The sequence below is a fragment of the Chinchilla lanigera genome, unplaced genomic scaffold (assembly GCF_000276665.1).
Source record: "Chinchilla lanigera isolate Chin_1 unplaced genomic scaffold, ChiLan1.0 scaffold00088, whole genome shotgun sequence".
Classification (NCBI taxonomy): Eukaryota; Metazoa; Chordata; class Mammalia; order Rodentia; family Chinchillidae; genus Chinchilla; species Chinchilla lanigera.
In genome coordinates, this window is record NW_004955489.1 from 9,057,595 (window position 1) to 9,073,759 (window position 16,165).

The 16,165-nt window shown below is 37.7% G+C and overlaps 1 protein-coding gene across 2 annotated transcripts in view; it reads right to left on the reverse strand.

Annotated features, from left to right (window-relative positions):
• Nucleotides 1–16,165, reverse strand: part of Slc9a6 (solute carrier family 9, subfamily A (NHE6, cation proton antiporter 6), member 6) — a 57,657-nt gene that overhangs the window by 36,876 nt on the left and 4,616 nt on the right. For both annotated transcript variants that reach the window (XM_005404602.2, XM_005404600.2), the window contains 5 exons: nt 11,762–11,961; nt 9,866–9,943; nt 9,498–9,574; nt 8,996–9,108; nt 6,057–6,162 (listed from right to left, as the gene is read on the reverse strand). In XM_005404602.2, the coding sequence (XP_005404659.1) occupies nt 6,057–6,162; nt 8,996–9,108; nt 9,498–9,574; nt 9,866–9,943; nt 11,762–11,961 (574 nt within the window). The remainder of the gene's footprint in view (nt 1–6,056; nt 6,163–8,995; nt 9,109–9,497; nt 9,575–9,865; nt 9,944–11,761; nt 11,962–16,165) is intronic.

A 16,165-nucleotide genomic window follows, 5' to 3' on the forward strand; every position in this document is an offset into this window, starting at 1 on the left:
AATGCAGACAAATTTTCTGCCAAGGCACAACACACATTGTCTGTATTCCAACAGCCAAAGCACTCCTTTCCAGCAGAAACCACCCAACCCTAGTCTTTTTTTTTTTAGCACAGGAAAATTTATTGGGGAATAGTAATAGCTCCTGAGAGATAGGAGGAGTCCTGAATGGGTTGCTCCCCAAACTAGTACATTTCTATCAGCATTCATGTTTTCTGAGATCTGACCAGAATCTCCCATCTAGTATAGCCTCAGGCGTTCCAGCTCTACTTTTTCAACTAGCATTTCCAAACCTTCCCTAACTACTCCCCCTCCCACAAGCCAGCTCCAAAGGGTCTTAAGCACATGGTCAGGTACAGTCACAGCAATGCCCTCACTTCTCTGGTACCGAATTCCGTCTTAGTTACTTTTCTCTCGTTGCTGAGACAAAATACCCTACATCTAAGGTTAAAGGAAGACAGTTTTATTTAACTCACAGTTTATAGAGGTTTCAGTCTATAACTGGCTGGCTCCAAGGCAGGGAGGCATGGCAGATAGGCAACCCAGAGAAGAAATAGTCCATGGTGGGCAGAAGGTAGCAAAGCAATGAGAGATGAACACAGCTCTTTCTATCCCTTATATCTTATCCAGGCTACCAGTATCAGTGTGGTGCCAAACCAATCAGTGACTGATTTAGTAATCACTCACCCTTAATCCTAGCATTGCACCATCAATCAATCACACACTCTAGATTCAGCCACCTCTGAAGAAGCCCCACCTACTGACTGTATGAGGCTTTGGTGGGACATCTAAATACAAAACATAATAGTAGAAAATCATCAAGCTAAGAGAATGTAACACAAGGTAGACTATATTTAACATACTTGAAAACACATCAAAAACAATGAAAAAAGAAAGATGATGATCTGCAAATCTCTGAGCACTTCTGCTAGTAACCTCCCATAACCAGCAACACAACTGGTTTCCTTTCTGCTTGTAGGAAGGAACTCATTTGGTCAACTCCATTAAGACACCTACATATCTAATAACTGCTCTGTTAATGATACTCTCTAGATATGGTCCTTCTCCACAAGGGCTCCACCACAGGATGCAATGAGTTAATTTATTTCCTACCAAGCCAAAATGATACTAGCTATATACCACTCCTAGGAGAATTAAGGAAGAAATCACTCAAGTTGTTTTCTTTAAGCCTTCATTCTCTCACAGAACACTGTTTCAGAAAGGCTATAGTAATATGATGAGGTTGGCCCTTTGAGAGAAGTAATATGGGAAGGGTTTTCTCTTAACACATTTATTCTTCAACACTGATATGCATATCACCTATCTCAAAATCTTTCAGTGAGGTTTTTCTTTTTTTCTTTAATCAACTGCTCCTAAAGTGCAAGAAACACATTGGACCCTTGACCTACAAACTCTATTTATTCACAAGGGCTGACTGTAACTCAAACTGGTTGTAAGTCAAGACTATTTTTCCCATAAGAAATAATGGAAATACCCATAGTGCATTCTGAACCTCCCAAAGCACCCTTTAACTAACCTTTTCATAATAAAAAGCATTGCATAATGTGTGTAATTTACCAGAGACACTAATAATTTTCCTAGTGCACTCACCAAAAAGTTATAAAATGTGCCTAATTTACCAGAAACAACAATTTCATACTGTACTCACCAATTAAGTTGACATCTTTGCTAGCAGGAAGGGAGGACGAAATGGAAGGTGGTTACTGTTTGGAAGGAGAGTCCCCTTCCCTAAGAACATCAGGAATCTGAGTCTCTGGTGTCCTCTCTGTCCTTGGAAGAGTCTATAGTCCACTAGGACCTGCTTCTAGCTCACTAGGTCTCAATCTTTTCAGAACTAAAAACTGATTTAAGGTTGCCTGTTTCTGTCTTTTCTTTAACACTGTTCTGTAGTATGATATGACATTGTCATTAAGCAAGTGAATGCAATGATTGGCCTTTTCTCTGTCTTGGTGGGTCTTCTCTACACATTTGTAGCTCTGCCCATTTTTTTTCAGGTTTTCCTTTATTTCAGAAGAACTCTGCTGCACTAATTGTTGATACTCCACACCCCCTTCAGAAAGCTCCTCAGCTGCCATTCTCATTCTCTGCTGCTCAGCCAGAAGTTGCTGAAGTTCCTCTGTAGTCAGTTCCTCTGAGTGTTCCCCCACCAGTTCCTCATCATCACCACTATCTACCTGCAAGCCCATAGACTCTGCTAGAGTAACTGTCATCAACCACAGGGTCAATTGAAGGCTCAGACACCTCCACAGCCTTCAAAGTCTCTTTCCTGTATAATTTTAGGCCACACTTTCTTCCAGGCAGATCTCAGTGTTCTTAGAGAGATATTGGCCCAGGACTAACCGTGCACAAGAACATATAGTGTAATATTCATTCCAAAACTCTTTAAGGATTAAACCTGCATCTGAGACCATCTACAAGCATTTTAAGAACAGCTCCTTCATGTATATCTTCTTAAAGTTAGCTATGATCTGCTGGTCCACAGGCTGCATAGAGAAGTTGTATTAGGTGGGAAGAACTCGACTGAGAGCTATGAGAATTTTTCAACCAACTATTCTTCCAAATCTTGTAAGCAGGAGCATTGTCCATAATGACAGCCTTGAGTGGTAAATCTTTGTCCTTTAAATATTTTTTAACAGTAGGACAGAAAGCCTCCCTGATGCACTCAAGAAAAAATACCCAGGCTTTTATGTCAGATCTCTACATGGCCCCTAGCCTGTTCTTCATAACTTATGTTTTCTGAATACTCCATGGGTCTCAGAGTGATAAACCAAGAGAAGTTTTATCTTGAGGTCACCACTAGCACTGGTACATAGCAATAAGGTTAGCCTATCATTCACAGGTTTGTCACCTGGTATTCACTTCCTGGATAATGTATGTTCTCCTGGGCATTTTCTCCTCCTGAAAGGCCAGTTTCATCACAGTTGAAAACTTGATGAGAACAAAAGCCATTTCTCTGTGTCATTGTTTCAAAGTTGTATATGCACTGGCTGTTCACCATGCCTATTACACTACGAACCCCAGTTCTTCCTTTAAAATTGAGAAACCACCCCTCACTGGCATGAAATGTTTCACCATTATCACTCGTTGATGGATTATTCTTTATAAGATCTGCATTTATAGCACTAGCTTTTTCACAAATTATAGGTTCAGGTCATCTGCCTGAATTATAGGTTCATTTATCCAAACTAATAATAGCCTTTCTAACTAATGTAACACTATTGATTGTGACTTACTAATTTGAGTAACACATTTAGCAACACTAGCTTCCTTCTAGTACAAATCTTTTCTCTGTGAGATTGCAGAGACAGTGGATACTGACATGCTGGACATTATTAGCAAGATCAGTCACACAAACGCCACTCTCATATTTCTCCACAATTTCCTTCCTCTTCTTTTCAATTGTGATTATTTTCTTTGCCTTTCTTTCCTTCCTTAGGTTCTTTTGTAGCTTTTTGGGGGCCATTTGGATAGCAGTACTAGTAGCAATTATATAAAGCACTGAATAAATTACATCCACAAATATGCACATCTGGGCTCAGACTGACACATATGCTTGCATATACTTTTCTGGCATCATGAGTTTTGTTTACAACCACACAAGTGGCCGGCATTCAGGTCATAACTCAAGACTATTCGTAAGTTAAACCTAGAATTCTCATCATAATCCAAACTGCTCATGTGTGAGGCTGGTCAGAACTCAAGGGTCCACTGTAGATTACTTTTATCCACAGAAAAACTAAGACACAGTGTATCCAAGTTTAAGATGGAACCAGAAGAAAATAGATTTTTCTGATTAATTCTTAATCTAGTAGGGCAGTGTTAAAAAAAATTAATCATAAAATGATTAAACAATAAACTCCCTACCATAGAGAAATGATTCTAAAAATAACTGCCTGTACCATACTCTTTTTTTTTTCCTTAGCAGTGCTAGTGATCTCACATGTTCCTATGGACTGTAAGCTTCAGCAATCTTTATAACTTCAGTTTTCTAACACACAAAGTACAATTACAGTATTCATTTCTTCCTTCCTTCATATAATATACAACTTTTACTGTGTACCTATCTTCAATGAAGGTACCTGCATTCACTGTCAATATTTGTTACAGTTTTAGCATTTTATTTTTTAAATTTAGGTTGTAGATAGCAGCAAAAAAGTTCTAGTGATAAATATAGGAGAGAAAGGGTAACATTTATGTAAACTGCATTCACAAAAATGGATTTGGGGCCAGGGATATAGGTCAGCAACATAGTACCTGCCTGGCAAGTGCAAGGTCTTCAGTTCGATTCCTGGTGCCCCCCCACCCCCGCAAAGGAGATTTGACCTTCTATATATTATGATATATAACATCTCAGGAGTTCATGTTATATCTCAGAAAGGATAACTTCCCACTCTGCAATCAGGCCACAGGGACAATCAGGCTATGTAAGCCAGTTAGTACTTTACTATTCTTTTTTGGGTAACAAAGTGGAATAAGGAGAACAATAAAATAAAGAGAAAATGAGAAGGGCTCTTACTTCTTTTCTACAGGAAGTTCTAGTATGAAGTGAAGTCAACTTTCTACAGGGTTAGGTATTTGCTTAGTAAGAGTGGGTAGGCAGAATTGAGATCCTCAGTGGGTCAGACCCATTCTTCCACCTACTAACATCTTGTAATAATGTATAATTTCTATATTTAGATAAAAGGTATTACTTACTCAGTAACTGTCTTCAATAAAGCTGTGTTACTTAACACTGCTAAACATAGTTTCTGAACTGATTATGTTAGAAAAAAGAGAAACACAAATGAAAACTACAATGAGATACTTCTCAATTATCAAAGTGGCAAAAATATAAAAATTTGACAAATATTCTGTTGGTGAAGCTGTGAAGAAACAGACGTTCCCATAATTCGGTGGTTAAAGTGTAAAGTGGTACTATCCTAGGCAATTTAGCAACATTTAACACAATTACAAATGTGTTTATATGAAACCAACCACCAACATCATTTCTGAGAATTTAGCCTACCACATACCTATGCATTACAAAGTTAAAGTTTAAGTTTAATCAGTGTAGCATCATTTGGGATAGCCAAGGATTGAAAACCCTTCAAGTGTCTAGTATAAGAGACTAAGCAAAACTCTAGTATAGTTTATACATAGAATATCACATAGAACATAGTACAGAATACTATACACTTTTGATGTGGAAACAGCACCAGAATATATTTATGCTATCGTACATATATATTGTAAGCTATTTTCAAAACAAGAAATGAGGGTCTTGGGATGTAGGTTAGTGGAACAACACTTGTTTAGCATGTGTGAGGTCCTGAGTTTAATCCCCAGCACCACAAAACAAAATAAAGAATGAGAGGCAAATAAGGGTATTTATTCATATTTGTACTTGCATCTTAATCAACACTGAGATCCATAAGAAACTAATAAAATTGCTTTGTTCTAAGGAGCTGGAGAGACAGATGAGGACAAAAGAAAGTAATTTCTATTTTTTAATTTTTTGAGACAGGTTCTTGCTGCATAGTTCAGGCTGGGCTTGAACTCCCTACGTAGCCCAGGCTGCCCTTGGTAGCAATTCTCCTGCCTCAAACTCTCAAGTGCTGGGATTACAGGCATGGGATACCACACCTGGCAAGAAAATAATTTTTATGTATGAATGTTTTTATATACTTTTATTTTGGAACCATGTGAATATATTATTTGCTCAAAAATTAATCTATTAAAATGTTCATGTTATAATGTTAAGAGATTGTGCAAGTCAACATAAGCACCATTATGTAAAAATATCATACACACACAAAAAAAAGAGTAAAAAGAAATGCCCTAGAACATTTAGAGTAATTATTTTTAGGTGATGAGACACTCAGTATTTTGTCCTTCTCCGAATTTTCCAAGTTATTTTTAAAGTATATATTTCTGCAAAAACAGGCTTAGCCTTCCAAAGGTTTCTATTCATAATGCACTTTACTCAATAAGTAACTTTCAGTTCCTAGTACCCTTGCTTGCACCATTCAGAATATAAAAAAAAAAAAAACCCTACTTACGAGGACAGCACTATGGCAACAGCATCATTGAGGACACTTTCCCCAAAAAGAAGTGCATAGAGCTCCACATCAACTTGCAGCTCGTGGAATATGGCAAGAACAGTCACTAGCAAGTAGAAAGCGTCAGAGGAATGGTTAGACATTTCAAATATAACATATTCCCCTCAATAACTGATTGAAATAGTTATTTAGAAATTCACGCCTCCCTCTTTAACATTCTTTCACCATATTAAAGACTCAGTGATTTAAAAAAAAAGATTCAGTGATTTTCTGTCAATAGTTTCCCCCTACTTATATACATGCAATATCTCCTTTCTCTCTCTTAAAAACAGTTGAAAATAACCTTGGAGGAATAAGCTGGCATAGATTCTTCATACAAATGTTAATGAATGGGTTTTCCACATTTTTTTTCCATTAAGAATACATTTAGAATTTCTTACAGATCAGCTAATCCTTCATTTTTAATGAAGAATAGTATGAAAAGCATCTTCTACTTCAGCTGGGTATGGTGGCACACACCTGTAATCCCAGCACTCAGGAGGCAGAGGCAAGAGGATCACCTGGAATTCAAGGCCAGCCTAGGCTACAAAGCAAGACCCTGTCTCAAAAAAAAAAATCATCTTCTCCTTCAAACTCTTTTTCTGTAGAGCCTTACAGTTCACTTATACTTTACTTGCAAACACACCAGTTTAGCAAACACAGTAGGAAATTAAAATACAGGTTTAGTTTTGGACTTAGATTAAAAATTATGACCACAATTAGAGCTGTCATATTTAACTGAAGAATCTAACTACCAGGCTATTACATCTTGAGAAGGAAAAAGAACCACAAAAATAAGTGCTTCTTTTACAGAAGCAATTATATTAGAATTCTTCAAAAATCAGATAAGATTGAGAAGTTGCATTATAACTTTAATTGCTGAGTCACATACAGCTTACCGACTAAATAAACCCAAGCAAACATGAAAGACTAATATAACCAGAGATGGAAGAGCCTTTTCAAATGCCAACCATGAAAACAGGAAATCTGCGTTTTAAGATATAATTTCTACTGCAAAGCATTGCAGCTGGAATACACTGACACCAAAGCTTACCAAAAGAAAGAGGACAGTGAAGCAATGCTGCAGAATTTTGAAAAGAAAACCTATAGCTCATGCTCCTAGAAAGTTAACAACTCCAAAATAATAGAATTAGAGCAAGCACCTACATAATTTAGAAAAACTGTACTCTCCAAGTTAATATAAGCAAAAGATTTTTGCTTGAACTGTCCAGACATACTCCTACCAAGACAAAACCAGAAGGCTGAAGTAAGCCAGACAGTCTAATTGACTCCGATTTCTCACACACTGAGAAAATGAGGAGCTTGCTTCTTGTGAGAGGACACCAAAACCAAAGGCCACTGGCTGTTTGCAAAAACTGCCCTCCTACCTTCATACTGACAATGGGAGCAGCTAGGAGCACTAAAGGGAAAGCCTTTGCGGTCTTAAGAAAGCAATTTGATTTCTAGCACTAAAAATGCTAAACTACACAAATGGCTCTCTCAGTAATCTTTGCAAATCATCTCTGGCACAGTCCAGAACTTATTTTCCCCTTCTCATAATACCATGTGTTCTCAGAGTTAACAGGAATTCAGAGATAATCTTAAGATACTACCTTTAACTCTGCAGGATGACAATTAAAGAAGATGATTAACTTACAAGGTCAAAAGGTAAAACAGCAAAAACCTCCACCAAAGTCCTAATTCACAGTAAAAAAAAAAAAAAAAAGGAGCTTTTATCTTTAGTTCAAACTTAGGTCTGGTGTTTGGGACATAGGTCAGTGGAGCTTGCTAGCCTAGAATATGCAAGGCCCTGGGTCTGATCCTAGGCAACAAACAAGCAGATACAAAAAAACAAACACCCTTCAGTCTTTGTTCCTACCCTGAACTCTTCATCCTACATTTTCCTCAAATTCCTAATTTAAATGTAGCTAGTAAGCTTACCAATACTGTAATAAAAAAATTAAAACCTTACTCAACACAATTAAATGCATTCTATAACACAATTTATAGAGATGTAACACTAAAATTACAGGAGAGCAAACTGTGATGACACCAAAACAATTTCATAACCACAAGGCCAATTTAGAAAAAATAATTATAAAAATAATTATTTAATGTGTACTGAAGACCACCTATGACCCTATGTATTGACACAGCTGCCTTACAATAATCATTTATTTTTTGTTTTGTTGTTTGTGTTTTTTTTGAGACAGGGTCTCGCTATGCAGTTCAGGCTGGCCTTGAGCTCACTTTGTAGCCCAGGCTGGTCTCGAACTCGCAACTATCCTCCTGCCTCAGCCTCCCGAGTGCTGGGATTATACGTGTGAGCCACCATGCCCAGCATAATAATCATTTAAAGGGTTCTTTTCTTGCTGTTAAATGCAAATAGCTAAATATGAACAAAACATTTTTAGGGAACTGTTTTCTATAAGTTTAAAAGGAAGTGTGTAATTAAGACCCCTTTTAGCAAGCCTATAACCTAGCTCATCTTCTATGTCCAATCACTAGGGAAAACAACCTAAATTTCTGAATAAAATGTCTTACAGATTTCATATACACAGCATGAACTTATGGACCAGTAAGAGGCAACTGTAATAAAGAAGTAAAAGAAAAACATAAATATATGTGTAACATGTTCACAATAGGGCTATAATCTGTACGTCTCACTGCCAGGAGGCTTGAGCCATCAGCAGTACATGCATGACTGTACCACCTGTACCAAGAGTAATTCAAACCAATGGGAACATTTTAAACCAAAAGGAAAAATGAACTGTTTTTTCCTCCACAATTGGAAAGTATAATGCTAGGGAAGTACTTACTTATGAATTCTATACCTTGGAGAAACACCCACATACGCTTTTACTGGAAAAGTATTCCAGCTCCACTTTTGTAAAATATACCTGGGTCTGTTGCTGATACGATGGCACCAAATAGCAGGCAATCTGTAAAGTAAAAATCTCCTGCGAGTTGCCCAGTTACTTTCATCAGCGTTACACAGCCGTACATTATCGACCTGTTCAATAAACACATTCTCACTTTAGAAAACATATCAACTGGTAAAGGAGTTAAAATAGAGCAAGGATAAGAAGATGGATCTAGGGCTGCGGGTGTAGGTCAGTATATAGCTAAGCCTGGGTTCCATCCTCAGCACCTCCCCATACCACCCAAAAGACAGACCTACTGTAGTACTCTGTGACTAATCCCAAATTTAACTCATAGCATTTACTTATGGTTAATACCTTAGCCTTGAGGACAATTCAAACAACATATAACCTATGTAAATGCATTTCACTGCAAAAGTCTACAGACACATTCAGGAATACAATACCATGTAAGCAAAAGCATATCACTTTAGAATTATAATTTGAAGGCTAAAAAACAGTTCAAGCTTCAAATGCTTACCCAATAACAAAACAAGAAATAGCTGTTCCAAGAAAAGCATATGCGAGGATAGAACCAAGGTTCCGGAAGAAATGTCTCTGGTAGGGGGAAAAAAAAGTTACATTGTGATAGAATACTTACCAAATGCTTGATCAAGAAAAGGTTTTCTATTCTAGTGTGCTATGCCAATGTATTAAACACATTATTTACTACTAAAACAAATCAGTGAAAGAAAGTATTCTTATACACACAAAAATTTCAGCATCTAAAAGAAAATTAGGAGAGAAGGAAAGGGATCTGGAAAGAAATAATTTTTTTCGTATCAAATATATAAAAACCCATGGGAAATTTAAGGCTATTCAAAATATGTAAAATACAAGAGCACTTACCCTTTTCAGACTATATCCTGCATAAAATATGATAGGAGGAAGTAATATGTTGAAAAATACTTCTGGGTCAAAAGTAACCTGTTAAAATAAAGAGTTTTTTGATTAATTCCCTTAGAAGACCTCATGCTACATTACTATATTATCGAAAAGAAGAAAGATTACATGTTAAGGTAGCCAGTGGCAAAAACATTACTATGGCAATTTAAAAAAACCTTTCATATAAAGGAGTCTAATACTTCTCTGCCTTAGGCATATAATAAATTTTGTGTGTTTCTTCCTGTAGAAGGTTTCCTAAAGGATACCTTCTGTTCTACTTCTCAATCACATGACACAGAGATAGTGTTGAACAATTACTTAAGCCGTTTCTGTGAAAAGTATGTTAAAATATTACATTAGATATCTTTAAAACAGGAGAAAATATGAACATATTTTGGCTTTAAGCAAAAGAGACCCAAGCTGGGCAGCGTGCTCCGTGCCTATCATCCCAGCACTCTGCCACATAAGAGGCGGGAAGAGCGCAAGTTCAAGCCCAGCTCAGACAACTTAGTGGCTCAGCAAGATCCTAACTCAAAATAAAAAGTAAATTTTAAAAAAGGCCTGGAGAAGTAGCTCAGCATGAAGGCCTTGAGTTCAATCACCAGTACTGAAGGGGCAGGGGAGAGGAACAGAGAGGACAGGTTGGTCAGGACAGGATCTGACAGGAAAGACAAAAGGAAAGAGATCCAAAGCTGGTAACACGGACCTTATGGGTATGCTATGATAGGTACCAAGAGGAAACTTGGCAACCATCATAGAAGACTTGTTACACAGATGCAATCTCTAAAGCTATCTAATATTGCATAAAGCATTCTGTACAACTCTTCTTTCTACAGCTCAATCATTTTAAAACCTATTTGCTTTAATTACACAGACGCCCCCTTGTGTTCATAAGGCTACAGTGGAATTTGTTATAGCTTTTTTTTTTGATACTGGGAATTGAACTCAGGACCCTGCGCTTGCCAGGGAGGCACTTCTGCTGCTGGGCTATATCCCCAGCTACAGTAGAATTTGATATGGACACAAAGTGGCCAGCTACATATCCACATGCTGAAACTTAGTTTGGCTACAGCTTTTAAGTAACTGGAATTTTCCACAGGTGGTGAGAACTCACTGCAAAATAAATTAAGTTCAAAGAAAAATTTAAAAACATTAAAGGTGATCAGGAATATAATCAAGTGGCTATAGAAGTCAAGTCCTGCCAATGTAGAAGACAGGAGAAGCACTGTAGAGGCAAATGCCAAGGGTGGGTAAAAACAAAGAGACATGCAAAGTGGCACTCAGAAGCTTCATGAGAGAAACATCGAGTGAGACAGGAATGTCTGGGAGCCCGCATGACTGTAAGTCACCCTCCCACGTCAAGCCTTATATACAGCGTGGTACAACTGAGGTTCAGACAAAGACCCCTGAAGTTGTGCTAGATTATGAATCAAAGAAAGGTTAAATTGTGCTCTGCATAAAACACAATCAAGGCATGAAAGAACTCAAAGAAATACTAATGGACAATTTTAGGTAATGTCAAATAAACCCAATGAGCTGAAATGCTCTCGAACTGTAAGGAGTATAAGTATTGAAAAAGGTGCTCACAACTTCTGCTTAACACAATCTTGGTCATTATTTATTACAATTATAGAAAACAAAAATTGAAACAAAAAAGGGTTATAGCACTTAGCCTCAATCAGAAAATATAATTTCTAGAAATATCTATTTCCTTACATTATTAGTTATTAACTAAGGTTTAACACCATTTTAAAAGACAAACCATTTTAAATATTAAAAATTCATTATCTTTCTTCAAAATCACTTTGCTGCTAGTTACACACTTAAGAAAACAAAGACTCCCTTTAACTAAAAACTTACCTTCCTAAGCATTTCATTATCTTGGACATTATTGAGTTCATGTGAGCTAATCTCTCCTTTCAGCGTATACTCATAAAATTTTCCACTAACATTTACCAACAGGGTAGTTGGACTTGACTGCACTTCGCAGCTCAGGGTCACATTATTTACATCACTTGGAACATGAATGCCATACCGAAGCACAAGGCCCACCAACAGACCTGGAAATAAAACAACAATGTAAGTGTTTCCGACAGACAGAAACCCCGTTTTTGTACCCCACAAGTACCTCTGGAATGACAAAAGAAAATCTTCAAGGAGATTCTGATGAATTGGTTCAATTTTTAGACCAAATACAGTTCCCATTTTAAAAAGTACTATACTACTCAATTCACACATCCAAGAGCCCAATCTTCATTAATCCAATGGATCAGGAGGGAAAAACATTCTCTATGGTAATTGCACAGATCATTATATTTCTAGATCAATATATGAGTAAGTGATGAGAACAGTAACAAAATGAGAAAATACCTTCAAATCATCTATACACAGAATATGTTCCAAGAAGTCCCAATCTCTCAGTGTGATCATGTTAGGAATGTATTTTTTAAATCTCTATCCATCAATTTACAAGACTTAAATGCGTATGTTTCCCAGGTTTATTCCCAAAGCATGTGGCTGGCCAAAGAATATACATTTAACAAATTGGAAGGTTGATGTATTTGTAGATTGACTGAATTCTTCTACTGCTAAAAGGTCAGATTTAAATTTTAAAATATCTGATTCAAAATTAAAGTATGGAGCCAGGCATGGTGGTGCACGCCTATAATCTCAGTACTTGGGAGGCTCAGGCAGGAGGACTGCTGTAAGTTTGAGACCAGCCTAAACTACAAAGTGAGCTCAAGGCCAGCCTAAAGTGCATAATGAAACCCTGTCTCAAAAAGACCAAAAAAAAAAAAAATTGAAGCATGGAATAGAAGTACTGAATCTGGTGCTCTGCAATCAACATATTTCTAGGTTCTATAAAACTATATTGATCAACTGTTTCATAACAGCTTTATTGAAATATAATTCACATACTACAGTGGTACCTTGGCTCATGAATGCTTTTGTCTGCAAACAATCTGGTTTGCAAAGGGAAGAATTTGGCAAAATTTTGTTTTTGTTTGCAAACTCTGCATCAGGTGACAAATACAACCATGGCCATCCTTCCTGCATAAACACAAACAAGGCCATCTTTTCCAAAATTGTAGAACAAGTTAAGCTTGTGAACCAAGGTACCACTGTGTAAAGTTTATCCTTTTACATTACACAATTCAGTGGTCTTTAATGTAGTCACAAAATTGTATATCAATCATCACTATTTCTAGAACACTTCCATCACTTCAAAAATGAATTAGAATACTCCTTCTGGCCCTATCCCCAAATCCCCAGCTCCTGGAAAAAACTAATCTAGACTGGCAAGCTCGAGATTGTGAGTTTGCTTCCTGGTACCAAAACAAAACAAAAAAAGCTAAATCCCCTTTCTTCCTCTGTGGCTTTGCCTATTCTGGACATTTCACATAAACGGTCTTTTGTGCCTTGCTTCTTTTACTTAATGTAATATTTTTAAGATTTATCTATGTTGTGCTATGCATCTGAACTTCATTCATTTTTATGGCCAAATAATATCCCATTGTATGGATGTGGACTGAACCAAACCCTCCAGAAGTTTCTTTATTGACAAGATGCACAATATCTCAGTACTGGGTATACTTTACCCTCATGGGGCTTCTCAATCCGACCCATCAGCCATTCTTTTTAAAACGTGAATGGAAGCCAGGCAGGATGGTACATTTCTATAATACCAATACACTGGAAGGCCAAGGCAAGAAGACTGAAATTTTGAGCACAGCCTAGGCAACTTAGCAACTTGGTGAGAACCTATTTCAAAATTTTAAAAAGGATGTGAAACATAGTCCAGTGTAAAGGCCCTGGGTTCAACCCCTAGTATTAATTAAAAAAAAAAAAAAGATGTGAATGTGCTATGTAGGAGCCCTAGGTTTAGAGATGAAAACAAAGATCCTCCTTCGAGGTCAGTCCAGTTAGCAAAAACCAACTGACTAATCCTAATACAATATAATACAAGGTATTATAAAAACCAAAAGGAGACACCTGAACAGGCTGAGGGAGTGGGGCATTAGGGAAGTCTTTTCAGAGGTAGCACCTGAACAGGTAACTAAATAGAAGAAAAAGTATATTCTAAACAGGGAAATGGTAGTACATATGCAGTCAAGAAAGAAGAAACAAACATAGCCCATTTAGGGAATCACAAATAGTTCATTAGGGCTGACTTATGAGCTAACAAGAAGGGAGACTTGGAGGAGCTGTAGGAGCTAAATAAAAAAAAAAAAAAGACTATTGTGTAAGTTGGGAGCGGGAGTTTGCAGTTCATTCTCAAAGCAAAATGAAGTCATACAGGGGTTCTAAGCAGAGGTTTGACATCAGATGTTTATTTTAGAAAGACAGGTCTAGGTTAGAGAGGATCCAAAGGGTCACCTAGATGCTCGCTGCAGTCACTCAGGCAATGAGAGCTTCAGTCCTAACCTATGGGAGTAGTGATTGGAAGAGAGGCGTTTTAGAGGTATTACACTTTAGAAAGGCTGGTGCCTGAGGAGGACAGACTAGGGGACAGGGAGATAAAAGACTAAGGTGAAGAGGAGCCTGATGGCCTGGTAACCAGGTTGATAAGTTGGCCTGAGCAGCTAGGTGGGAGAGCAAAGTCATTCAGTGAAGTAGGAACAGGCAGAAGAGACTTACAGAGGGAAAGGCTAAGAATCCATACAGTCATTCCACAGATATGACACAGAAACGGTTCTTTTCTCTACCACCCACAAATCTTCCTAATTAAAAGGCTCAGTGAAAGTTATTCCTTCATATGTAAAAATCACGGCCAGGGATACAGCTCAGTGGCACAACCACCTGCCTGGCAAGTGCAAGGTCCTGAGTTCGATTCCCGGTACCAAAAAAAAAAAAACCCACCATGTGAAAATCACAGATTAGCTGCTCCAAATAATAATAATAATGCCATGAATTTGTCCCATAGCTCCAAATCCTACTATGCAAGCAACAGCATCCACTAGGCTTCTGCATGGGGGACTCTATGCTGAAACCTCATTGGGAGCCCCAGGAGGGCTCAGCAGTTGGGCAGATTAGAAACACACACCTTGGCACATTAAAAAAAAAAAAAAAAAAACCAGTATGGAGAATAATTACTTGGGTTGAAAAAAATTAAGACCTTTATTACGGTATCGGGCATCTGAAAAATCAGAATTTCTATGAAAAAAAAAGCTAACAGATCAAGTTACTATGGGTTCTATAAAAGGTCAAATCCCAAACATGGAGATAAAGCAATTCTCAGTAAAGAGAAAGGACACAAAAAGAGTGCTTTGTTAGAAAGATAAAACAGAAACCTCTAGCCACCTACATACACAGAGACACAGAAAATATTGATACTATGAATTTTAAAATTACCACTACCAGGCAACAAAGAAGACAACCACAAAGAGAAGTATTTCACAAAACAGAGAAGTCTATCTCGCCCACACACTCCTGACCCACTTGCACTGGAAATTCGCCCAGGCAGTGATAAGAACTCAGCATCACCCAAGGCCCCACCTTTACAGGATTCTCCCAGTTAGGGAAACTGATTTTTCCCAGGGATTTTTCCCAGGGATGTCAGCCCATTCTTCTCGTCTATCACGCCTGAAGCCTCTGGCACTCAAAAATGTGGACCACCACTGAGAAAATGTCTAGAGATTAAGAAGCTTTGGTGCATGTGCATAAATAAAACATTCATTACTTGCTTGAAGAACGCTGCTAGGTTCTCCATTAAGAACTAATTCAATTTCAAGATAGCCAGGAAAGCCAAGGCTTTTGCTGACCTCTGTTAGTTTGATGTGCATTTATTTATCTCGTCTCTGAACACATTCCCAACAGCGGCTCCTCCAAACTTTAACCTCCTTGTCAAGTCCTTAGCCCCACTGCCTACTTTTCTGAGAAGCTGAGGGACATCTGATACAGGCAGCCTCTGTTCCAAGCCTACTCATCTCAATATAAAAGCTCATTTCTCTTTAACTCTCTCTCAGGAAAGATAAACCTCTTTTCCAAGGGAACTCTTCACATAGGATTTCAAACCATTTCTCATCCTGTTTCTGAAAAGAAAAAAGAAAGAAACTTATTTGGCTGTAATCTCCTGACAAAGATGTATAAATTTCTCCAGCATTGTTCCCTCTTCTTTAGAATGGGGATAAATGACTTACCCAAAATCACTTGTCATCAAGTGACAAAGCCAGAACTGAAACCTAAATTCCTAATTCCAATCATGTCCTCACTTTCAGATCAATACGAAACTACTACGCTGGTGGTTCTCTGGAAAACCAGAAT